The sequence below is a fragment of the Myxocyprinus asiaticus genome, chromosome 36 (genome assembly GCF_019703515.2).
Source record: "Myxocyprinus asiaticus isolate MX2 ecotype Aquarium Trade chromosome 36, UBuf_Myxa_2, whole genome shotgun sequence".
In the NCBI taxonomy this organism is placed as follows: domain Eukaryota; kingdom Metazoa; phylum Chordata; class Actinopteri; order Cypriniformes; family Catostomidae; genus Myxocyprinus; species Myxocyprinus asiaticus.
In genome coordinates this window covers 37,219,275-37,245,424 of record NC_059379.1, presented here as the reverse complement: position 1 = coordinate 37,245,424, position 26,150 = coordinate 37,219,275, and the positions used below count along the sequence as shown (strand labels likewise).

General features: G+C 42.4%; 1 protein-coding gene across 1 annotated transcript in view; it reads left to right on the top strand.

The window, feature by feature from the left end:
• pth3r (parathyroid hormone 3 receptor) overlaps positions 1 to 25,875 on the top strand; it is an 81,363-nt gene extending 55,488 nt beyond the window's left edge. Inside the window, exons 10-14 of the mRNA XM_051674497.1 lie at positions 21,452 to 21,518; positions 22,491 to 22,585; positions 22,697 to 22,838; positions 24,160 to 24,201; positions 25,223 to 25,875. Coding sequence (XP_051530457.1) covers positions 21,452 to 21,518; positions 22,491 to 22,585; positions 22,697 to 22,838; positions 24,160 to 24,201; positions 25,223 to 25,660 — 784 coding nt within the window. The 3' untranslated portion in view covers positions 25,661 to 25,875. The remainder of the gene's footprint in view (positions 1 to 21,451; positions 21,519 to 22,490; positions 22,586 to 22,696; positions 22,839 to 24,159; positions 24,202 to 25,222) is intronic.
• Positions 25,876 to 26,150: the final 275 nt, after the last annotated feature.

Below are 26,150 nucleotides of genomic sequence, written 5' to 3'. Positions count from 1 at the left end.
CCTTAGAACGTCTGTCAACCAATCAGAATCAAGCATTCAACAGACCCATGGTATAAACAAGTAATAATCTGTGTGTGTATATTAAAAGTCTGGGTCTGGGACAACTAAAGTTTAAATCAGTAAACTCTGTACTTAAATGGCATTTGAAAAGTAGCAAAAATAAATGATGAAGGCATGGATAAAAGTTTCCAGGTCAGTTTTATTGTGACCTCCTACAACAAAAGGAAAATAGTTGAAATCTGTTAGTTTTAATAAAAATCAAACCTATTTTTTCAGTGTTTTATGTACAACTGTTGTCGGAGACTGCCATGGCATGAATGAGTCTGAAAGAGTTTTTTTCCACACTGGTCTATAATGGCATAATCCATTTCACATAAACCCACAAAATATACAATGTCTGATTGCTTTACATCTCCATCAGACAGTCTCTTCATGTCTTAGTGTCGTTGGCCAGAATAGGCTTGTGGACCAGACTTCTGGGATTCGGTAATATTTCAAATTGGAATTTTTTTTCCGACTACATTTGGTTAATTGTCTGAAAATTAGGCACATATTAAACCTCCAACAAATCATATTTTCCCACATCAGACATCAAATCCCTTTGATTATTTCCTGTTTTTTTTCTGATTTGGACACCTTTTTCCTCAACTCCGTCACGGACATAATGGAAGTGGTTTGAAAATTACTCTACACAATACTAGTTAATAAAAAAAGCATCTACCTGCTGCTTATGTGTCCCTCATACAAATTTAATACAATTTTCTTATTTTTATGTGATAAAGATACAAAAAGTCAAATTGCGCATCTCATGAAATTATTAAATTCAGATATTTAACTAAAACCCCAACATTTTTGAGCTTGCCATTAACATGTCAGGCTGTGTTTAGCTAACAATATATTGATTTTTAATTGTGTTCCCATTTTAAGTATCAAATATTATCAGTCTTGTCTCAACCCCGTCACAGCTCTCCAACCACTAGGCGACTTACACCGACATACTGTATTTTTAACACTGTTTCATTCAAGTAAATATATAGAATTTTTAATATATAATACATTTACTATTCCATATTTTTCTTACAATATTCATAAATGTACTGAATAACTCAACCCCGTAACAGGTTTACAGTGAAGAGATCTGACAGGGTTGAGTGTGACGAAGTTGTGGATTTTTGCTCAAAATGGCCACTGTTCCTCATGTGGTGTAGGACAGAAGACCACATAACATGTATGATATTAATACATTTTATATATATTTATGGATTAAAAATATCATATTGAAAAGTACTGATTTAATATCTATTTTCATGTGACGGGGTTGAGTTGTTGAGCTTGACCATACCCACCTTACTATAATACACTTCAAAATATGAATAAAGATTATGATATTTCTTACCTGTTTCTGTACCACGCTGTTGAAGACAGCTGAATGATGTCACTTTTGATCAATAATGTCACATATGGGCGGAACTAAAATTTTTATGGGCTGAAAATGTTTGGTGTGACGGGGTTGAGTTCAGATTGAGGGACAAACCTTTATAGCCTTTATAGCCTTTTCTCCCCTATCTGGAATGCCCAATTCCCAATGCGCTCTAGGTCCTCGTGGTGGCGTAGTGACTTGCCTCAATCCGGGTGGTGGAGGACGAATCTCAGTTGCCTCCACATCTGAGACCGTCAATCCGCGCATCTTATCACATGGCTTGTTGAGCGCGTTACCACGGAGATGTAGCGCGTGTGGAGGCCCACACTATTCTCCGCGGCATCCAAAAACACACTGACTAAGCAAATTAAAGTGGCTAAAAGAAGCTACTCTGAGAAGCTGAAAAACAAGTTTTCAGCTAACGATCCTGCATCAGTGTGGAGAGGCCTGAAAGACATTCAAGACACCATCCCCCAACACTGTAGAGAATCAACAGCTTGCTGACGACCTGAATGTGTTTTACTGTAGATTTGAAAAGCCCAGTCTAACACCCGCTCTAATCTTCACTTCACATAAACACTAACACCTCCTGCAAACAACCCCCCCCCCCACCCCCTGCCCCCACTACTCAGCCTGCACTAAACATCTTTGAAGAGGATGAGTGCCGGTCTTCTGGAAACAAAAGAAAAGGAAAGCACAGGGCCCAGTTGGTGTTTCACCCACTTGTCTAAAATCCTGTGCTGACCAGCTTGCCCCCATCTTTACACAGATCTTCAACAGATCACTGGAGCATGGTGAAGTTCCCTGCTGCTTCAAATGCTCCACTATCATCCCTGTCCCAAAGATCCCCAAGATCAAAAGACTTAATGACTACAGACCCATCGCTGTGACGTCTGTGATCATGAAGTCTTTTGAGAAACTAGTGTTGGCCCATCTGAAGGACATCACTGGACCCTTTCTGGATCCCCTTCAATTTGCTTATACAGCAAACAGATTTGTGGATGATGTAGTCAACATGGGATTGCAACATATCCTACAACATCTGGACAGACCAGGGATATATGCAAGGATCCTTTTTGTGGACTTCAGTTCGGCTTTCAACACCACCATCCCAGCTCTCCTATGGAATAAATTAACCCAGCTCTCTGCTCCCACATCTATCTGTCAGTGGACTTTCAGCTTTCTGACAGACAGGCAGCAGCTAGTGAGACTGGGGAAATTCACTTCGAGCACATGTACGATCACCACTGGTGCCCCCCAGGGATGTGTGTTCTCCCCACTACTCTTCTCCCTGTATACCAATGACAGTACTGCCAAGGACCCTCTGTCAAGCTCCTGAAGTTTGCAGTTGACACTACTGTCATCGGCCTCATCCAAGATTATGATGTGTCTGCATACAGAAGGGGGGTTGAACGGCTGGTTCCCTGGCGCAGTCATAATAACCTGGAGCTCAACACGCTCAAAACAGTGGAGATGATTGTAGACTTTAGGAGGAACACCCCAACATTGACCCCGCTCACCATTCTAAACAGCACTGTGGCAGCAGTGGAGTCATTCAGGTTCCTGGGCACTACCATCTCACAGGACCTGAAGTGGGAGACCCACATAGACTAAATTTTGAAAAAGGCCCAGCAGAGGTTGTACTTCCTTTGCCAGTTGAGGAGGTTCAACCTCCCACAGGTGCTGCTAATCCAGTTCTACTTAGCAGTCATTGAGTCTGTTCTCTGCACTTTAATATCTGTCTGGTTTGGTTCAGCTACAAAATCAGACATCAGAAGACTAGAAAGGACAGTTCGGACTGCTGAACGGATTATTGGTTGCCCCCTGCCCTCCCTTTAAGAACTGTACACTTCCAGAGTGAGGAAAAGGGCTGGAAAACTCACTCTGGACCCCACTCACCCTACTCACTACCTTTTTGAACTGTTGCCTTCTGACCAACGCTTCAGAGCTCTGAGCACCAGAATTGTCAGGCACAAGAAAACTTTTTTCCCTCAGGCTATCCATCTCATGAACAGTTCAAACTGCCCCATTGTGCAATAATTTCGTGCAATACACAGCGTTAGTCAATTATATTTATTGAACATATCCTACCATATCATTACATTCCCTTACACTTTATATAACAGATTTGTGTTTGTACATATATATATATATATATATATATATATATATATATAGTCTTATTATGTATTTCTATAGTCTTATATTCTCTGCCTCTTTGGTTCACTGCACTCGTTCTGACTCTCTTGGTCAGGTCAGTGAGGGGAGACGCTAAAGAGAAGAAGTGAGGGATGAAGCACCTATACAGTGCATCCGGAAAGTATTCACAGCGCTTCACTTTTTCCACATTTTGTTATGTTACAGCCTTATTCCAAAATGGATTAAATTCATTATTTTCCTCAAAACTCTACAAACAATACCCCATAATGACAACGTGAAAGAAGTTTGTTTGAAATCTTTGCAAATTTATTAAAAATAAAAAACGGAAAAAAATAAAAATCACATGTACATAAGTATTCACAGCCTTTGCTCAATATTTTGTTGAAGCACCTTTGGCACCAATTACAGCCTCAAGTCTTTTTGAGTATGATGCTACAGGCTTGGCACACCTATTTTTGGGCAGTTTCTCCCATTCTTCATTGCAGGACCTCTCAAGCTCCATCAGGTTGGATGGGGAGCGTCGGTGCACAGCCATTTTCAGATCTCTCCAGAGATGTTCAATCGGGTTCAAGTCTGGGCTCTGGCTGGACCACTCAAGGACATTCACAGAGTTGTCCTGTAGCCACTCCTTTGTTATCTTGGCTGTGTGCTTAGGGTCATTGTCCTATTGGAAGATGAACCTTCGCCCCAGTCTGAGGTCCAGAGTGCTCTGGAGCAGGTTTTCATCAAGGATGTCTCTGTACATTGCTGCATTCACTTTCCCTCGATCCTGACTAGTCTCCCAGTTCCTGCCGCTGAAAAACATCCCCAAAGCATGATGCTACCACCACCATGCTTTACTGTAGGGATGGTATTGGCCAGGTGATGAGCGGTGCCTGGTTTCCTCCAGGCATGACACTTGCCATTCAGGCCAAAGAGTTCAATCTTTGTTTCTCATGGTCTGAGAGTCCTTCAGGTGCCTTTTGGCAAACTCCAGGCGGGCTGTCACGTGCCTTTTACTGAGGAGTGGCTTCCGTCTGGCCACTCTACCATACAGGCCTGATTGGTGGAGTGCTGCAGAGATGGTTGTTTTTCTGGAAGGTTCTCCTCTCTCCACAGAGAAATGCTGGAGCTCTGTCAGAGTGACCATCGGGTTCTTGGTCACCTCCCTGACTAAGGCCCTTCTCCCCCGATCACACAGTTTGGCCGGGCGGCCAGCTCTAGGAAGAGTCCTGGTGGTTCCAAACTTCTTCCATTTACGGATGATGGAGGCCACTGTGCTCATTGGGACCTTCAATGCTGCAGAAATTTTTCTGTACCCTTCCCCAGATCTGTGCCTCGATACAATCCTGTCTCGGAGGTCTACAGACAATTCCTTGGACTTCATGGCTTGGTTTGTGCTCTGACATGCACTGTTAACTGTGGGACCTTATATAGACAGATGTATGCCTTTCCAAATCATGTACAATCAACTGAATTTACCACAGGTGGACTCAAATCAAGTTATAGAAACATCTCAAGGATGATCAGTGGAAACAGGATGCACCTGAGCTCAATATTGAGTGTCATGGCAAAGGCTGTGAATACTTATGTACATGTGATTTTTTTTCGTTTTTTTATTTTTAATAAATTTGCAAAGATTTCAACTTCTTTCACATTGTCATTATGGGGTATTATTTGTAGAATTTTGAGGAAAATAATGAATTTAATCCATTTTGGAATAAGGCTGTAACATAACAAAATGTGGAAAAAGTGAAGTGCTGTGAATACTTTCCAGATGCACTGTAGTACCCAGCCAACTCCAGAAAAGAACGTACCTGGAATTTTGATGTTGGCTGGGGAAACTCCTTGACCGCTCGGACTTTGGCTTCTTGTGGCATTATGAGTCCTCTCCCAATCTGGAATCCCATTTATTGTGATTCAGAGAGACCCAGGTGCTATTTACAGGGGTTTGCTGTCAGTCTAGTCTGATGAAAATCTTCTAGCACCCTCCGGAGATGGGTAAGATGTTCCTCCCAGCTCTCTGAGTGATGGATTACGTCATTAATGTAGGTGGCTGCAAAGAGCCTGTGGAGCTTGAGTATGGCATTTATTATTCTTTGGAAGGTTGCGGGGGCTCTTTGCAAAATGAAGAGAAGGACCCGGTATTGTCAGTGACCACTTGGGGTGCTAAAGGCCATCTTTTCTTTGGTGGATGGTGTTAAGGGTACCTGCCAGTAGCCTTTGGTTAAGTCCAACATTGATATAAACCAGGCCCACCCGAGACGTTCGATCAGCTCATCCACTAGTCCAGTTGAAGGTGGACACATTTTTAAGCTTCTGAAAGTCAATACAGAACTGCAAGATGCATTAAAATTGGACTAGAAAATGGGGTGCTGGATTCCTCAATGACCAAAGCTGTTACATTTGCTGTACCTCCTCCTCAATAGCCTGTTGGCAAGCCTCTGGAACTCGATAAAGCCATTGCCGGATGAATATTCTTGGTGGGGTTCAAATGTCATGGGTGGTGTCTTACCAGGGGTCTCTGAAACCTCTTACCACGGCCATGAGATCTGTTTTCTGGGAAGGAGTAAGGTGCTCTCTGATGTTCACTACTGGAAGCTCTCCTTGGACCAGGGATACCAACTGGAGATTCGGCTCCACCCACCACTTGGAGGTTCAGGAGGTTTATATGATATATTTGTTCTGTCCTGTGTCTGCCAGGTTGGTGTACCCTGTATATCACAGATCCCACCATCACAGACGGTGCTTTTTGTCTCTGTGGAACCTGATGTGCATGCCTTCTAGACGCAGATGGTGCTGTGGAGGCTAACAGACTGTCGAACCCCGGCCAGTCTCGGCCCAGCAGTAGAGAGACTGGGAGATCTTTGAGTATCCCCACTTGCAGCATCCAGAACCCCAGCTCTGCAGGAATAGTTTTCACAGCAAATGGAACATAACTTGTGTCACCATGAATATATGTCACTGGAATAAATGACTTACCATGATTTTCCGTTCCTGTAGACTGTGCTGGGTGAGACTAATGGCACTACCAGAGTCCAACATCGCTTGTGTGCACCTTCCATCAACACAAACCTTCCTTAATGGAGCGTTGGTCAGTTTTATTTGATGTACAACACATCCCGCGAACCAGTCCTGAGCATTAAGGAGACTTGGATCGCTGGGCATTATTTCATTAATGGGAGCTGTAAGCGCAACATAGTGTTCTGCCCCATGGGTGCCCTCCAGCAGTCAGCGCTCCATTGGGCCCCTTCAAGGGAACATCAGGACCCTCTCCCCAATGTGCATAGTCTCTGCAGCTCAGCTGCTTCCACCATATCGGAGTGTGGATTGGTCATTCCTACCATTTTACTTTGGGGCTGGAGTAGAGCATGGAGCAATTTATCCAACTCTTTCGGCCACTTGAAGCAATGTAAGGTTTCCATGCAGCAGCCACAGTTGTGCCAAATTCTATAGGTGGTAGGGGTGGGAGAAAAAATCAATTCACCGATGCATTGTGATTCTTTCTTTAAGGATTCTGAATCAATTCTTAAAAATTCAGACTCGATTCTGAGTTTAATTCAAACCGCGGCTATGCAGTAGTGCACGGCTGTTTGTGCACCAGAAAGGCTGAGAAGTGTGAGGGTGAAATGTACTGTCACTTTTTTCCACCGCAGCAATATTGGAAAGCATCAATTTAAGGAGAAGCAAAAACTCCTTAATCTGCCTTGTCACAAATTGAAAACAGATGTCATCACCAGATGGAACAGCATATATGAGATGCTGAAAAATTTCTTGAGCAACAACCCACTATCTGTGCTGCATTACTATCACCTGTGGTGAGGAAAGGAGTGACTGACATCTGCACCCTCACAGAAGCAGATATTTAATGTGCTGTGGATGTTATAATGGCCTTAAAACCAATGAAAGATGCCACTTTGCTAATGTCAGAGGAGGGCACCCCCACAATGTCTTTGATTGCTCCATTGCATGCTCAGTTGATCCAGGACATGAAAGATAACATTGAATAGACATCAGTGATCAGGAAGGTAAAGAGGGTCATCAGTGAGCATGAGACCAGTCTTCTTCATAGTGGTGCTGCATTTGACCCGTGTTTTAAGGGACTGCCTTTTCTTTCCAAAGAGGAGAGAGAGGAGACATACAGAAGAGTGATAACTGAGGCTTCGTCATCACAAGAGGTCATTCTTACACTGTATTAGTGGTAATAAAGTGCATAATTAATACAGGGTTTGAATTTTACATTTATTAACAGTGCAATATTACAAGGCTTTTGTATAACTATTATGTTAATGTCTTAATAGATGTCTTAATTATTAATCAATGTGTTTTTAGTTTATAATGTTTCAATGTAGATTGCATGGACTTCTGATATATCTGAATAGTTTTTAAATTTGTATCTGAATGGTGTTGTTTACTTGCTTCTGTTATGCTTGCATAAAACAAGAAGATGGGGCAAAAGAGTATGAAAATGCAGAAGACATCACAGTGAAAGAAGCCAACAGCCCACAGCCTGTAATCACAGAGAAGCAAGATCAATGTCTTTCTGCTTCCAAAAGGAGGGCTTCATCTTTGCCACATAGTCTGCTGGGGCAGACCTTCTCTGATGCATCAATTCCACCGCATCATCAGTCAGTCTATGCCAGAGCTCAAGAGAAGATGGCCAGATATCGGAGTCCCCCACCACTCTTTCTATCTGAGGACCCCCTGAACTGGTGGCATGTCAATAAGGTGACATTTCCTTTGCTCTCAATGTTGGCAAGGAGGTATTTATGCCTTCCTGGAACTTGCAGAGAGAGTCTTTTTCACTGCAGGAAATATTGTTACAGCACAGCGAAGCACACTTACACAAGAACACAAGAACTCCTGTTCCTATACAAAACTTACACATGACAGTATCCAATTGATAAACTATGTTAAATGTTGTATTTTTATCAATGTTCTTATTTAATCGGTGGCCTGTTATTTGTTTTTTATTTTCTGCATTCATAAGATATTTCTTTGTTAAAAGGTTCTAATCAAAAGAAATTGAAAATTTTTGAAACTCTACTAAACTGAATGTTTTGACAAGAGAACCATTAACTATTATTTCTCTATTGCTTTAGAGATTTCTTTGTTAATAGGTTCTAAACAAAAGAAACTGAAACATTTTGAAACTCTACTAAACTGAGTGTTTTGATAGAGAACCATTATTTTATTTTTTCTGCTTTAAAGAGATTTCTTTGTTAAAAGGTTCTAAACAAAAGAAACTGAAAAATTGTTAAGTCAAGTCTTTTTTTAATTTGTATAGCGCTTTTCACAACACACATTATTTCAAAACAGCTTAAGAGAAAATTATGCTGAAACAGAAAATGAAGCTGTAATGTCTTTGTCATCATTGTGCAGTTTGATGAAAAATGTGATTATAAAGGATGCCTAATATATATATATATATATATATATATATATATATATATATATATATATTTTATGTAATATTATTTGTCTTTGACCCCCAGGCAAAAGACAAAGAACACAAAACAACCCCAATTCCAAAAAAGTTGGTAGTGATTTGTAAATTATATTCACCCTTTGCTAAATTGAAAACTCTACAACTACACATTATATGATGTTTTTTTATTTCTATTTACAGTAATTTCAAATCAGATGATTGCAACACGCTCCAAAAAAGTTGAGACAGGTGCAATTTTGACGAGTTAAAATAACAAGGCAATGTGAAACAGGAGATGTTAAACAGGTGAGGCAATCGTGTCATAGTATATAAGGAGCCTCCAAAAAGAGCATAGTCCTTCAAGAGCAAGAATCATTCGAGACTTGTCAATTTGCCAACAAATGCTTCAGCAAATAAACCAGTACTTTGAGAACAATGTTCCCCCAAAGACAAATTGGAAGGATTTTGGGCATTTCACCCTCTACAGTGCACAATATATTTAAAAGTTTCAAGGATATATGGTCAAATCTCAGTGCGTAAAGGGCAAGATGAAAACCACTCCTGAATGTGTGTGTTCTCTAATCCCTCAGACATCACTTTCTTAAAAAACATAATTCATCTGTAATGGATATCATGAACATGGGCTTGGGATTACTTAAGTAAACCTTTGTTAGTCAACACCATTTGCCGCTGCATCCACAGATGCATGTTAAGACTTCACTATGCAAAGCAGAGGCCCTACATCAACACTGTCCAGAAGCGCTGCTGACTTCTCTGGGCTTTGTCTCATCTTAGATGGAAAGTAGAGCAGTGAAACCGTGTTTTTTGATCTGAAGAGTCCACATTTTAAATAGTTTTTGAAAAACACAGCCGTCGTGTTCTCCAGGCCAAAGAGGAAAAGGACCATCCAAGCTGTTGTCTGTATGAACCAGGGGTGTGTCAGTGCCCATGGCATGGGTAACTCACACAACTGTGAGGGCACCATTAATGCAGACAGATATGTAAAAATTTTGGAGCAGCATACACTGCCATCTAGCACTGTCTTTTCCAGGGATGTCCCAGAATTTTCAGCAGCACAACTTCATGCCACATACTGGCCGAATAAGCAGAGAGTGTGGGTGCTAGATTGGCCTGACTGCAGTCCTGACCATCTACAACTGAGAATGTGTGGCGCATTATGAAGCGCAAAATACGGCAACTAAGACCTCGCACAATTGTGCAGTTGAAGACCTGCATAATGGATGAATGGGGGAAAATTCCACTTTTTAAACGTAACAAACTTGTGTCTTCAGTGCCTAAATTCGTAATAAGTGTTATTAGAAGAAATGGTTGTTTCACAGTGGTAAACATTCAACTGTCCCAACTTTTTTGGAGTGTGTTGCAACCATCTGATTTGAAATTATTGTACATTTTCAAAAAACAAACAAACAATGAAATTCACAAGGTAAAACATTACATAATGTTTAGTTGTAATGCTTTCAATATAGCAAAGGCTGAATATAATTTACAAATCACTCCTTTTTGTTTTTATTAGAATTTTTCATACTGTCCCAACCTTTTCGGAATTGGGGTTGAAGTAAATGGAGAAAATTAACCTTTGGAGAAACAAGGCTCACTGGTGGGCCAGTTCCCCTGTGGCTTAACAGCATGAAAATAATGCTAGTAATAGTTATCTATGTGTAGTACAAGTCTTGTTTTATGTAAGAGTAGATGTGATTGGCCATTGTTTAAAAAAAGGGTTCTTGTATGAACTGTAAGATTAATGACTAAATGTCTTTGAAGTCCATCCAGAATTAACTGTGGAAGTGCTCATACAGTAGATGTAGTGTGCTTTGTTATTAAGATGATAAAGTCTTTAGTTGGCATTCCTTTATTGTCTATTTATTCCATTTTAAGTGAGTGTCGTCCATCCTATGACCAAGACGATGCAGGCAGAGGTCAGTGAGGTGCATCACAGTCCGACTGGAAGTTTGTGACAGTTCATTTCGGTGAAGTCCATCCTAGGTCAGAGGTTCAGGCAGTGGCCAATGGAGTATCCCATGTCTTACGGTTAGAGTTGGCAGTAGTTCTTCCTCTGTGAAGTCCATCGTAGTAGATGGAGGTGATTCAGACAACATTGATTATTTGAAGCAGTCCTCGCTGTCTGGTTGGCACAGGCTGCAGTTAGTGGTCATCACTCAGCGACCAATTATTGGAGTGGGAGTGGACATCGGGCTGGACCAGAGCTGGATCTGGCAGGCTCTGGTAACCTTGGGATATGTATCCTAAGGATGAGACAGGAAAACAAATAGAATAATATTAGCATAGATGCCATTCAATTTAAAGCAGAGTTATAGAATATGAGAAGTGTTTCCGGTTCCAGCAGACCTAATTAATGCAGCATAACTTTGAGTTGAGAATTAAATTGTATGTATTTAAAGTGGTGTATGCCTGGCTGAAGAGATGAGTCTTTAGTCTAGACATAAACAGAGTGTGTCTGAGTCCCGAACAAGGCCAGGAAGACTATAACATAGTTTAGGAGCCATATAGGAAAAGGACCTACCTCTTTTGTGGATTTTGATATTGTAAGTATTATTAACAGGCCGGAATTTTTCTATTGTTCTGAACATGATGGATTATAGCATGATAGAAGGCCACTTAAGTACTGAGGAGCTAAACCATTCAAAGCTCTGTGAGTAATTAACATAATTTTTAAGTTAATACGAAACTTAACAGGTAGCCAATGTAGTGACAATGCAGTTGGGCTGATATGATCATATTTCTTGGTTCTAGGAAGCACTTTATTTGCTGCATTTTGAACTAATTGAAGCTAATTCTATTGAATCTGCAGGACATGCACCCAATAATTTAGACTTGAGATCATGAGTGCATGAATAAGCTTTTCGGCATCAGAAACAGAGAGCATATGTCATAACTTAGCAATATTTCTGAGGAGGAAGTTGGAATTTGGAGGTTGAAAATGTGTTTTTCCAATGGACAGATTGCTATCAAATATAATACCCAAGTTTTTTACTATAGAATACGACATAACAGTACAACCAGAGAGTCAAATTACATTCTGGTATCTCATTTTTAGAAGTTTTTGTTCTTGGTTACTGATGTAACCTCTGTTCCCTGAAGGAGGGAACGAGATGTTGTGTTGATGTAGTGACACTAGGGGTTCGCTCTTGAGAGCCCCAATCACCTTTGCTTTATTCAGAAAAGGCCAATGAAAACTGCCAAGTGGAATTTGCGTGCCACTCTCTGCCCCGGACATACAGGTATAAAAGGAGATGGCATGCACCACTCATTCAGAGTTGTGCTGAGGAGCCGAGAGAGAGTCCCAGTCATGTCAGCGGTCAGTTCAGTGCTGTGGCAGGAGGGACTCAATGTCTCGCTCCCTCCATCAGGGAACAGAGGTTACATCAGTAACCAAGATGTTCCCTGTCTGTCACTCACTCAATGTTGTGTTGATGTAGTGACACTAGGGGTTCCTATACGAAATGCCGCAGGCGCTGAAACGTGTCACGAGGTACGGAGGAGTGGACATGAGCAGGCTGCTGCGTGCCTCGCAGTGAGTGCTCGACCATGTCGTGACCTTCCAGCGAGTTAGGTAAGGCATCTCCCTGGTCCCAATAATGGTGGGAGGAGGCACTTAACCGAGGAGGCTACAGGCGGTGGCCTTTCCTGATTTTTGTATTAAGCAATTTCCCACCGAGCACCTGCTATAATAGCGCTGGGGAAGTGCTCTTCCCTCTCCAGGAGGGAGAGCATTACGGAGACCACATCCTACTGGAGGGAGGTTAACATGTGGAGAATACCTCACATGGACTTACCAATGGGGAAGTTCACATATGGAATGATGCCACTGGGGAGGACCCTATCTACAGAGAGGGAACACAGCAACAGTGGCTGAGGCAGAGCAGAGCTCTGATGAGGGGAAACACAGGGTTCACCTGAGGGGAAACCGAACAGTGGAAACGCATCATACGGGATTACCGAGGGGGAATCACCACGTATGGGGCACTGAGCCCAAGTGCATGGGCTCACCTGAAAAGGGGCATACCAAGACTACTGGGCCTGGTGGCTTTACTCCTCTTCTGAGTTCACTACCGTATAGTGCTTAAAGAATTAAAGAGGTGTCCATTGTTCACCAGTTACGGGGAAGTGTTGTGGAAAAGATAGCGCACATTATCACCTTAAAAAAGGGGAAAGGCGGGCCTGGGTAGCTCAGTGGTCAAATACGCTGGCTACCACCCCTGGAGTTTGCTAGTTCGCTAGTTCGAATCCCAGGGCGTGCTGAGTGACTACAGCCAGGTCTCCTAAGCAACCAAATTGGCCCGGTTGCTAGGGAGGGTAGAGTCACATGGGGTAACCTCCTTGTGGTCGCTATAATGTGGTTTGTTCTCGGTGGGGCTCATGGTGAATTGAGCGTGGTTGCCGCGGTGGATGGCGTGAAGCCTCCACACGCGCTATGTCTCTGTGGCAACGCGCTCAACAAGCCATGTGATAAGATGCGCCGGTTGACTGTCTCAGACATGGAGGCAACTGGGATTCATCCTCCACCACCCGGACTGAGGCGAATCACTATGCGACCATGAGGACTTAGAGCGCATTGGGAATTGGGCATTCCAAATTGGAAGAAAAAGGGGAAAATCCCCCCCCCCCCAAAAAAAAGGGGAAAGGCGCAATGCAAGCGATACACCCGACTGGCTGCCCCGTAAGACTCGGGTCAAAACCGGTTCTATGCGCAGGTTGTAGAACCTCGCAAAGGTATTGGGTGTAGACCAACCCGCTACTCTGCATATGCCTGCTAGAGAGGCGCCCCTCGCCAGTGCCCAGGAGGACTCAACACATCGGTGGAGTGTGCCCAGACTCCCAAAGGGCATGGCAGGCCTTGTGATTGGTAAGCCATAGAAATGGCATCCACAATCCAATGGGGCAACCTTGTTTGGAGACAATTTTCCCTTCTGCTGCCCTCCAAAGCAGACAAAGAGCTGCTCCGAGCATCTAAAGCTCTGCATGCGGTCCAGATAGATGTGCAGGGCATGAACTGGACACAGCAATGACAAGGCCGGGTCTTCCTCCTCTGAAGGGAGCGCTTGCAGGTTCACCACCTGATCCCGGAAGGGATTGGTAAGAACTTTGGACACGTAACCAGGCCGGGGTCTCAGGATCATGTGAGAGTGTGCTGGCCCGGACTCCAGGCATTCGCTAGTGACAGAGAGCGCCTGCAGGTCCCCAACACTCTTTATAGAAGTGAGTGCCGCCAGGAGGGCCGTCTTCAGCAACAAAGTGCTGAGCCCGACCTGCTCCAGGGGCTCAAAGGGGTCTCTCTGTAAGGCAGGTAGGACCACAGAGAGATCCCAAGAGGGAACCAAACACGGTCTAGTGGGATTCAATCTCCTCACACCTTTGAGGAACCTGGTGATCAGGTCGTGCTGCCGTGAAGGTCTCCCATCCAGTGTATCGTGATATGCTGCTATAGCAGCCACGTACATATCCAGGGTAGAGGGAGACAGCTGTCTCTCAAGCCCCTCCTGAAGGACAACACAGGTCCGACTGCACATCTCTGTGGATCTTCCCCATGGGAAGAACACCAATTTGTGAAGAGATGCCACTTCAGAGCATACAGCTGCCTCATGGAGGGGGCTCTGGCCTGAGTGATCGTGTGTACCACCAATGGTGGAAGGCCTGCTAGGTCCTCCACATCCCGTCCAGGAGCCAGACCTGGAGATTCCAGAGGTCTGGCCGTGGGTGCCGGAGCATGCCCTGCCCCTGAGTGAGAAGGTCCTGCCTCAGGGAAATGTGCCAGGGAGGGGCTACTGCCAGAAGCATCAGGTCTGAGAACCAAGTCTGGTTGGGCCAGTACGGTGCAACCATCAGGACTTGTTGCCCATCCTCCCTGACTTTGCACAACGTCTGTGTATGAGGCTCACTGGGGGAAACGTGTACTTCTGACTTTGAAAATCTACTGAATGTTTGTTGAAACACTGTTTACTAGCTATAGCAAGCCAGTTGATAAGTCACTTATAGTCAGTTAAATATCTATTTGGGACCATCAAAATAAAGTGTTACCAGCACAGCTGCCAACTCAGTGTCCACTTCGTCCTGAGCTCTATCGCGCGAGAGTGGGAGCTCAGTAGACTCATCTGCTTCTGAAAGCAGGAGCCCACCCTCTGATGCTGCGACCAATAACTCATTCTCGTCACGAGCTGCAAACGAGACATTAAATCCGCCCTGAAGCGGACCGCCTGCCTCGCTCGTGAACTCTACCAGGCAGAACGAGCATGCTGGGGGATGGGAGGTCCACGGGAACTGAGCCGGCGGAGAAGCTCCCATATCCGCATCCAAGTCGCCCACGGCGCTCGCCGACCCAGCCGCCTGAGTTTCAACTCAGGATGGACCGGGTCGGGAAGCAGCCGTGGTGGCTCTCTGCTTCACGGAGAAGAAAGAGAGCCGTGACCGCAATGTTCTCATGGGCAAGTTCTCACAGTGAAAACATGATCCATCCACAAAAGGTGCTGGCGACCCAAGCACTCGAGACAGATTCTGTGACCATCCGGTGGGGAGAGATAACAGCCACACCCAGTAGCACAAAGGCAAAAGGACATCTTTAAAATGACGGCAATCGTTTGTGCAAGCTCTTTTAGAGAAAATATACTCTTTTAAATATACTCTTTTTACACCTGTGGACTCAGCTGCCGAAGCGCCTAGGGGAAGCACAACACTCGATCGTGCGAGGATGACCGCTGATGTGCACCGTAAAATCCAGCAGCAATAGCAAGGTGATAGGACGAACACACACATGCGCTCGGCTCCAGAGAACAAGTCTGAATGATTGGTGCATGCCATCTCCTTTTATACCCGTATGCCTGGTGCGGAGAGTGGCATGCAAATTCCACTCGCCAATTTTCATTGGCCTTTTCTGAATAAAGCAAAGGTGATTGGGGCTCTTAAGAGCGAACCCCTAGTGTCACTACATCAACACAACGTCGATTGAGTGACAGACAGGGAACCTCTGTTTTGTCAGAATTAAGTATAAGGAAATTTCTAGCCATCCAGTCCCTGATATCATTGATACATTTTACAAACTTGGAGAATTGGGAAATTTCGTCAGGTTTTGAGGTAATATAAAGTTGGGTATTGTCGGCTGTTGGGCCTCATGTAATCAGATAAAAAGGCAGGCCTACCCACAGTCATAAAGCCTGACTGCGGCCTGTAGGAACACTAGAAGCCTCACAGCCACAACAACGGCGCCAAAATCAAACAAACGGTGTCCAAAATAGACTACAGATCCCATGAAGCCTTGCTCATTTTACACCTATGTGTGAATTCTGAAGGATCGAACTCTCTGCTCCTATTGGATGAAACGACAGAACGCGTCCCTCAACCATGACGTAATCGGGAGTATAAAAACCTCTGAGATCTTTCTAAGCTTTGCTTCCAGGGACAGTATTCGCTGCGTCTAGTTGCAGCCTTGCTGCTCCCAGGTGTAGCCTCGCTGCCCAAGGAATTAACGTACGTACCTGGACTTTGGCCATATAATCTCTCAGTCTCGCTGGACGAGCTGAAATTTCTCAGTGTTCCACCAAGCATGCTAACGGATCCGAAGGAGATCGCCGAGCAATCCGCGTCTCACCCATTTTCCGGCAGAAGTGAAGAAAGAAATTTCTCTCCCCTCTTCAACCGAGTCAAATTCGCTGATATCTCCGCCAATCCGCCGAGAATCAGCCACCGTACCGCCCGCCGACAGAGTGAGGAAACGGCCTCCCATCATCACCCGAGCTTCGAGGAACCGAGTCAGAGACAAACGATGGATGAACACACATTCTACCCGTGTCCTCAATCGACTCAAGTAAGAGGTTTACGTCTGGGCAGAGGTAGATTATTATAGTTTGTTATTCTTGTGAATCAAGGTTATTGCTTGTACAGTTTAAGGACCTCCGAGTCCGCTCATTGCTGCTAATAATACTCAATGTATTATTGTAACTCACTGTTTCCATGAATGAGATTTGCTCTGTTGTCATCCAACCACGTTGGACTGTTTGTACATTTTCGCCATCATGGTTGAGACTGGCACACTGAGTTTATCCATTAAAGAACCAACGACTGCGGCGGACGGATTACGAGCCATTCACCGTGTCTCTGAGTGATAAAACTAACAGTTGCCTTCTCTCCCACAATCGCTAAAACTGGCTTTGGTGCCGTCACTCTGTTCTCTCTTTCTCATACTAACTGCACACACACACACACAACCCTTCACAAACATACACGCACACACATTTGGCGAGCAGATAACTTGGCGATAGAGCCCAGCTTTGTCCCTAAGTTATTATACCAGCGGAGACGCGTTAATCGGGCAGACACCATTAACCAGTCTCTCCGTCCACATTCACGGCCACATTATCTGGCTGGAAACCTCGCGTGATGCACTCTCCATAAGAGCCACGAGAGCCATTTTGTGCACTCCTCCCCTTACACACATACACACAGACACACACATACACCCATTCACACACACACACCCATTCACACACACACACACACACACACACACACACATACCCTCCTCTCATGTATTATAGGCTTATTTGTTACCATATCTAATCATGTTACTGTTTAGTTTGTAGTTGGAAGTCGGAAGTTTATTGACTGCATTGTATTGATTATTAATTGATATTACTGCATCAATAAACTTTGTTATACTTTAAAGAGAAGTGTTTTGGTATTGTTCTGCATGCACCTGTGTCTTAGGGCTGGCAGAGGATGTCAGTGCTCGGATTCAAGCCTTCATTGTTTTCCTTTTGAATGTGGATGTTCTCCGAACGTTGACTTTCCTAAGAGAACAATCCTATAGTGAGACTGCTATACTGTCTGGTTATTAGTCCCTGATTCCAGGGTGGTGCCCCAGAGATATTAATCCTTATTAATATTCTATTGATTTTGATAATTGATAATTATCTTGATGATTGTTGATTTGAAGGATCAGTAAGCTAATGTTAATTCTAATCAATGTTCTATTGATTTTAATAATTAATAATTATCTTTGACAAACCCGCTCCTGAACGAAGCGCCCAACATCGGCATAACCGTGAAAACTAATTCCATCGTTTCTGAAAAAATTGGGATTCTCTTGAGTATTTGTTTTTTTTTAAAATTTTTTTTTTGTTGATTTTTCCCCTTTTTCACCCAATTTGGAATGCCCAGTTCCTAGTGCGCTTTTAAGTCCTCGTGGTGGCGTAGTGACTTGCCTCAATCTGGGTGGCGGAGGATGAATCACCATCAACCCGCGCATCTTATCACATGGCTTGTTGAGTGCACCGCCATGGAGACATAGCACGTGTGGAGGCTTCATGCCATCCACAGCGGCATCCACGTTCAACTCGCCATGCACCCCACCGAGAATGAACCACATTATAGCGACCTCGAGGAGGTTATCCCATGTGACTCTACCCACCCAAGCAACTGGGCCAATTTGGTTGCTTAGGAGACCTGGCTGGAGTCACTCAGCACACCCTGGGATTCGAACTAGCGAACTCCAGGGGTGGTAGCCAGCGTCTTTTACCACTGAGCTACCCAGGCCCCTTCTCGTGAGTATTTTAATTGAGAACAGTTATGGATAGTCCATGTTTTGTTCAGAGCTTGTTCATACTGAAAGTAAAGGGCCAATTTGTTAATAAAATGAAAGAAATATTGTCAGTGTTTATCATTTTTAAGATGACAATACTGCTGTACAAAGGCTGTAACACACAGTACACCAACAAAAAGTATAAGAAACCCAAATTTGGTTAAAATTTGAAGTTACTGTGTTTGTATAGCAGAATAATCAATAAGAAAAAAATGTAGATCAGGAATCATTTTGGAATCCGATCGTGACTCCCACAATCGGAATCAGATCGAATCATGAGGTGCCTAAAGACTCTCACTGAAAGATTCCCATCAGACCGTGGCAAGAGGATCATACCCCCACTCATAGAGCCATTTGGCAGCTCACATCGGCAACAAACCCACCCGGTTTCCTGATTTAATGCCTCATAATCGTTCATTGAAGTTGCAGGGAGAGAGGCTTGTTGCGCTTCACCTGTGAGAAAGGGAGCAACTGTGCGTGCCCACTCTTCCCTGTCCCACCCCTAACCAGTAGCAATCACCACAAAATTGTGCAGGAAAGCCTCCACATAATCCTGCTCAGTAAACTCCATCAGTAGCTGATGGGCGGGTTGCAGAGGTTTCGGAGCTGACTCCACTCATAGTTGCACAAGCAGGTGGTGGAGGTGACGATTATTGTGAGAGTGCTTCTGAGTGGAGTGGTGGTTGGCTTTTCCGTGCTTTATTCTCTCTATGTAGGAGAAGAGGCCAGAACAGGTTAATGGGTTTGTGGAGTCGCAGCTCGTCTGTCTCTTGGTGAAACACTGTTTAAATGCATGTTTGCTGATGAGCTTGAGTCACTGCAGGTGTGCCTGGTTAAGCTGGTGCCACTCTTTCCGATTTTTCCAGTGGTTTTGGGTGTGAGCTTCATTAACATAACCGCCAGCCAGGGGGAGGGAGACGAAGCGCACATTAGCGTCTGCCAGCAGGAGGTGTTAATCAACTGAACGTCGGGACTCCCTTCTGAGTTATGCCAAGTGTACACTACAGGACTTAAGCTCATCTTCTTTGATGTTATGATTCAGCGACCAGTCGGGACTGGTCTACGATGAAGTCTCAGATCTCACGACGAATTATCTTGTTGTGTACGCACTCCTGTTACACGCCCTGACTTGTCCCAGACACCAAGACGATAGAGTGATTTAGGGCTTTTTCCTACCTGTAGTTTCCTTGATTTATTTCGAAACAGGGGCTAAAATAGTTACAATGATGCATTTTCTTCATGGTTCGGTTCGCTTTCACAAGGTCATATTTTAAAACGGACCAAAACTGGAAAATTTCCATTGTGGTTATTTTTATTCATCATTAGTTGCTTTTTCATTATTTCTGCATTAAAAATAACCTTCTCTTACGGCCCGAGAGCTCTTTCTCTCTTACGCCTGCACACAAACACACAGAAAGTGTGAAGCCATTTTTACCTGCGTCAGTTCTTCTGCTATCCAAACGAGCGATAATATAGCCGCCAAAAGGCAATTTCTGCGTTTTGAGGATTACAGTGTCTAGTGCGAATTACAGTGATGAGCTGACCTACAGATTTCTTCTCCGTCCAGTTAGTCTCAGAACAACTGTTTTGTTGCGGATCCGAGTGCGATTGCTGTGTACATACATACCTATACGAACCGAACCATGGGAGAAAATGCACCAGGTTCTGAAACAAATGCACCAAACGAGCCAGGTGTGCGATTCATGGAGTAACATACCTTTGTGAAAGTGCATGATTGTGTATTTGTGCCTTTGAGGCTTGCCGTAAAACACGTACAGTATTTCCATATACAGCTTTCAGTGAGTAGGCATTGTTCAATAAAAACAGGGTGTTGTGGCTCCGCTTTCTGATGTTATTATAGTGGAGGGAAAAAAAGGCAGGAAAAACACTAGTGACAGAATCTCTATGGATTACAATCAGCGTTTGTGATAATATGCTGCTGAGAGGAGTGAAAACATTCAGATCAGCTTGACGTCTTGTCAATTCTTTAGTAAAAAGAAAGAAGCTCATTGTTCACTTAACGAGAATACAAGACACAGCCTAAGTGACAGAAAGATTTTTTTCTAACCATTTTGAAGTGTTTTCTTTTTTTTAAAGCCATTAATGCCTAGTGTACACTACAGGACTCACAGTCGGCACCCTGCAAACACTTCACGACTCACAATCTTTTGTTTTTGGTCGTGTTGGTGCACGCTCCACACGACTTGGTGTGTCAGCTACACGACCATTCGTTGCCAACTATAGCTTCAAGATCTGGAAGCTGTCACGCAAACTCGCATAGCAACGCAAACGTGTCTATAAACAGCATAGAGCAGAAACTGAAAACTACAGGTAGGAAAATGCCCTAAATCACTCTATTGCAATTGTTTACGCTGACGTGTTACTCCTGCTGTTATTTCGGCAAGCTCCACATGGGAATCAGAGAGAGAGAGAGAGAGAGAGAGAGTTGCGGTGAGTTGGAATGTTTGTCATCACTCCACCATTTTGTATTGGCAAGTGTGACACCCTCGGCCAAAACAGAGTTGTTTGTTGTCTGCTAGTGTGGTGCTGACATAAGCGATCTGCTCGCTCCACTTCCTCATTTGTTCTTGTTGCTATGGGAGACACTGACAGAAGCAGGGCTGGCTCACCACAACAGATATTTTAGAGATAGGTTTCAGATATATGTTCTTGATTTAATTTTCTTTACACCACCACAATTTAATTTTTTTCTTAAACATTATTGAGTATTTATTTTGCTGTCATGAAAAAAAAAATGTGTTTATTATAAATTTTACAGCAAAGTAAAAACAGAAATAATTTTCTGGGTGAATATTTTGTCAAGACACTTAAGTCTGGATTTCCTCATCTCTAGGTGCTGGGATATAAGCGCAGGCAATCTCAAATGGATCTATCAAGTACCAATCCTGGCAGCCATAGTTGTAAGAGAACAGTTCTTTTTCAAATAAACCATTATTATAAGTCAAATCTTTAGATGTAATAAGGCAAATCTGCATTGTATAAATTGCTAAATATGTCATCCATATGTTAGAAACACTAAATATTTTCTATTAAAAACCCTACAAAATGACTTTTCTAGGAATTTCATTGCTGGTCCGGGCTACTTTATGCTGGTGTTGTACTGGTCTAGCTGGTGGACCAGCTTGACTTTTCTAGTGAAGTTGACTGACCAAATAATTCTTGCTGTTTATGTTAATTACAGGAATACTTTAACCAAAAATAAATTCTGTGATCATTTACCCCATCACCATCATGTCATTCCAAATCCTCTTTCTTTCCATGGAACACAAAAAGTGAAATTTGTAAATAATTTTTTCACAGCTCTTGCCAAGCTCTTGCAAAGATCAGTGCTGTTTTGGTGTCAGTGACATCACTGTGAGGTCTGATACTCAGACAAAGTCTGTAAAAAGTAGTAACATGCAATTGGTATCTCACGGATCAATATATACATAATCCAAACCATAAAAAACTACTTTCGTTGGTGGCTAGTTTAGATGTTACCAAATGAAGACCATTTTTTGTGTGAAATCACAAAACAGTTTGTACAGTGTATTGCCTCAGAAGACAGAGGTATTGGCAGGAAAGAATAAGTCGTATTGACTATTTTTATGATATTATTTTGAAGTTTGACAGTCTTGGTCACTGAAATGTCAATCATTAAATAGGATGAGCTGCATGAAGATACTTCAAACATTTTTACTTTGGAGTTCCAGAGACAAGATTACAGTTTTCATTTTTTTGGGTGAACTATTCCTTTAAGAAGACAGCACACCAGTATCTCACACTTGGTCAGCTATGGTAGTCTTTTCAGTGGGGAGTTACTGGTACTGAGCATTAAAAAGCGTGTCGTGCCACCAATGAGTCATTGATATTCCTCAAAACTCCTCATCTAGGTAAACTTCTTCCTCTTCCTCAATATCATCAGAGTTTTGGCCTCTAAGTTGTGGGAAACAAACACCGGAAAACTGGACCCTAGACAGCAATACAGGTTATAATTCACCATGCTCTCTCTCTCTCTCTCTCTCTCTCTCTCTCACACACACACACACACACACACACGGCACAGCATTTGTAGTGATTTGTGTGTTGTGGTCTGTAGGAAGCTGCTGAAGTCAACGCTGGTGCTGATGCCACTGTTTGGAGTTCATTATATGCTGTTTATGGCTCTGCCATATACTGACGTCACTGGTGTGCTGTGGCAGATTCAGATGCATTATGAGATGCTGTTCAACTCTTCACAGGTAAAGCAAGTTCAGTTAGTACACACAGTGGGGTCCAAAAGTCTGAGAACACTAGTGAAAATTTAATATGACAATTTTCATTACACCACATGATGTTATCAGCATAACAATTATAATAAAAAAATGTAATGGGAAAATTAACATGAATTAAAAAAAATCTTAGTAATTGGTACCCCTTTTGCTTTAATGACAACATACACTTGAGCTGGCAGGGACTTCACAATTTGTGCAAAACCTGATGATCATGTTTTCCCAGCATGTTCCAAAGAGTATCTTGTGTGCTTCAGTTGAAATAAATAAATCAGGCCGTACGTACAAAGGAGTTAACAAGGTCAATGTCACAAACCTGCTTACATTTGTTTAGTGACCAATAACTAGAGCAGAATCATATGAACATATTGTTATTCATATGACCTATTTCTTTGTTTTAAATTCTTCAAAATCTTTAAACTTTCTTTTTATTTCCAGGTTTAATTTAACTTAATTTTTATTTTTACATTTTAAATCCCAGATTTTGAATGCAGTCTCAAACTCAAACCTGCACCAAGATAAAGAAAGCTAAGACACTAGAGATACTAGAGTAATGCGAAGAAACTGACAAAAAAAAAAAAAAATGTCATATAAAATGATCCACATTTTGCAACAAACACAATAATTAATCCAACATAAGCACCACTGGACTCAATAGTCTTATGACAAAATATTCCAAGTTTTCAAAAAAATCAGATCCAGTCAAATGAGCCCAGTCTCCTCTGAACTTATACGTTTTCCCCAAGGTCAATATAAATCAAGAATTACACAAGAATTCAATTGTTAAAAATGTAATAGTCTTTGGGGTCCTGTCACATAGCTTGATTTTCTTTTCTATCATGTGTCCTATGGTACAACAAAGCAACAAGAAATAGATCCTATTTCTTCCATGTAAAGGGGCATTCACACTTACAGCAATTTGCAGCAACAAAGCAATCACAATTTACTAATTTTCAGTAAGAGACATGAGTGACAGAAACCTTTTATGATGCAACAAAGCTGAGCAGAGTTTAACTTCATGAAAATGTGCAGTGATGCAATGAAATAACCATCAATGGGATTGAAGATTGTGATCCACATTGAAATCTAATTAGTCCAAAATAGCTGTATATTAGCTGTATATTAAACAACAAATATGCTCTGATTGTGTTCTTTCTATGTGGACAGATAAATGCCACTAAAAACTTGCTGTGTCTCACCTGGTTAAGGCATGGTGTCAGAAAAATGGTTACAGAACTGGTAATGTTGTTGCCCTAAAAATTGTGTGTGAATAAGATTTTTATTTCCACAGGGTTTCTTTGTTGCCTTTATTTACTGCTTCTGCAATGGGGAGGTAAGTTTTGTTTTTTTTTTTGTTTTTTACTTAAATGTTTATTTGAGTTTGTACTTATTTACCTAAAATGTGGCACTGGTTGGTATGAACTTGAAAAATTCTATGCAGAATAAGCTCTAATGTATAGTCCATGGAAAGTGTCTTTAAAGGAATAGTTTAAAATAGTTTAATTATTTACCCTCATGTCATTCAAAACTTTTATGCTACTATTTTGTTCTGTGGAACATATAAGGATACATTTTGAAGAGCACAGCTCTTGCCACACAATGACAGTTCAAAGTGACCAGGGGCTGTCAAGCTCAAAAAAAGACAGAAAAGCACCATAATAATATCAACATATGTTCAGTAAGGGAAAGATTATCAGTAAAAAATTACAAACCTATCGTATACCTTCAGAATTGGGGATGTGCACAGATAGTCATGTTTCAGTTAACCCTTCAACAAGCCTGTATTCAAATACCAAAAATAAAATTCAGTTATTCTACTGGTGCAATAAAGGTCTTCAACCTGACCAAGGCCCGATGGGACTTGACAAACCGTCAGGATTTGGGCTGTGTTCGTAAACACATTACTTTAATATGAGTGATTTTATAATTTAAAGATCTATGTATTGTGCTATTTAGGCTCATAGCTTACTGTGGGCTTTATTTTCTGCTAATTTGAGTAGTGTTTGATGCATATCTTTTGCAATAAAATTTTTTTAATCATGCGTCCTGACAAATAACCGAATTTGTGAACCCTCACGGTTATCCGAATAACCGTTACCGTCCCTACTCAGAATACTTGGCACATTACTATTTTATTTTATGATGTTTTGATGTCCTTTTTAGAACCCGACAGCCCGTGGTCACTATAAACTGTCATTGTATTGCAAGATTTTCTTCTGTGTTAAAAAACCCCCAAAAACAAACAAACAAAAAAAAAAAACAAATACAAGCATGCAGGTTTAGAAAATAATGACAAAATGTACATTTTTGTGTGAACTAATTTGTCTATGCATCACTTTTTCTCTCATACACAGGTGCAGGCAGAGGTCAAGAAGGCGTGGCTAAGACGCAGTCTCACACTAGACCTGAAGCAGAAGCCGCGTGTAAGCAGCAGTGCAGGTGGTGCAAGTGGCTACTATGGAGGCATGATGTCTCACACCACCACACATAGCATTTGCCACAGTGTTAGTGGTACTAAAGGACTGCCTCTGGGGACTGTGGGCCTGGGGGGCAAAAGTAAGTCCCGTCTGCATCCCTCAGGAAACTTTGCTGGCTACACACACAATGACACTGAGGCTGTGTTTTTTACAGTGCATCATGAGCTTTTGAGGCGGGCTGATGGGAAAGTGTCTCCGTGTGATCACACCAACAGGAATGTGGAAGAAAGTGAACATGATGTTGAGCCTTATTTTGTAGCAGATGAGGAAAATTCTGGTTCACTGTCTTGGAAAGAATTGGAGACTATGCTTTAATGGACTCCTCCTGTGTAAATAACATTAAGAAAACATTTGATGGATATTAAAGGAATAGTTCACCCAAAGGTGAGAATTCTGTCACTATTTACTCACCCTTATCTCACTCCAAACCAGCATGACTTACTTTCTTCCTTGGAATACAAAATATTTTTTTTTTTTAAAAATCATCACACAGCTTTTGCTGAACCTGTATGTGCCTACACATCATCACATTGTTATCACCTATTCCATGTCTGATAAACTCCATATCTGATAAATGTTGATTGGTTTTATCTTTGCATGTTTTTGAAATGTATTGTACAAATAAATACTTTAGAAATAGTTGTCTCCCTTTGGTTTCTGCCATATCTCTACTGTAAGCATGTATTACACATCAAATCTTTCTAAATTCATTCTTCACTTCACTCAGAGTCTGGTCAATGGTCAGTTTGATTTCTAATAAACAAATATATGTAAGCCTGTCCGTTATGTGCTGGCCAGAAATAAC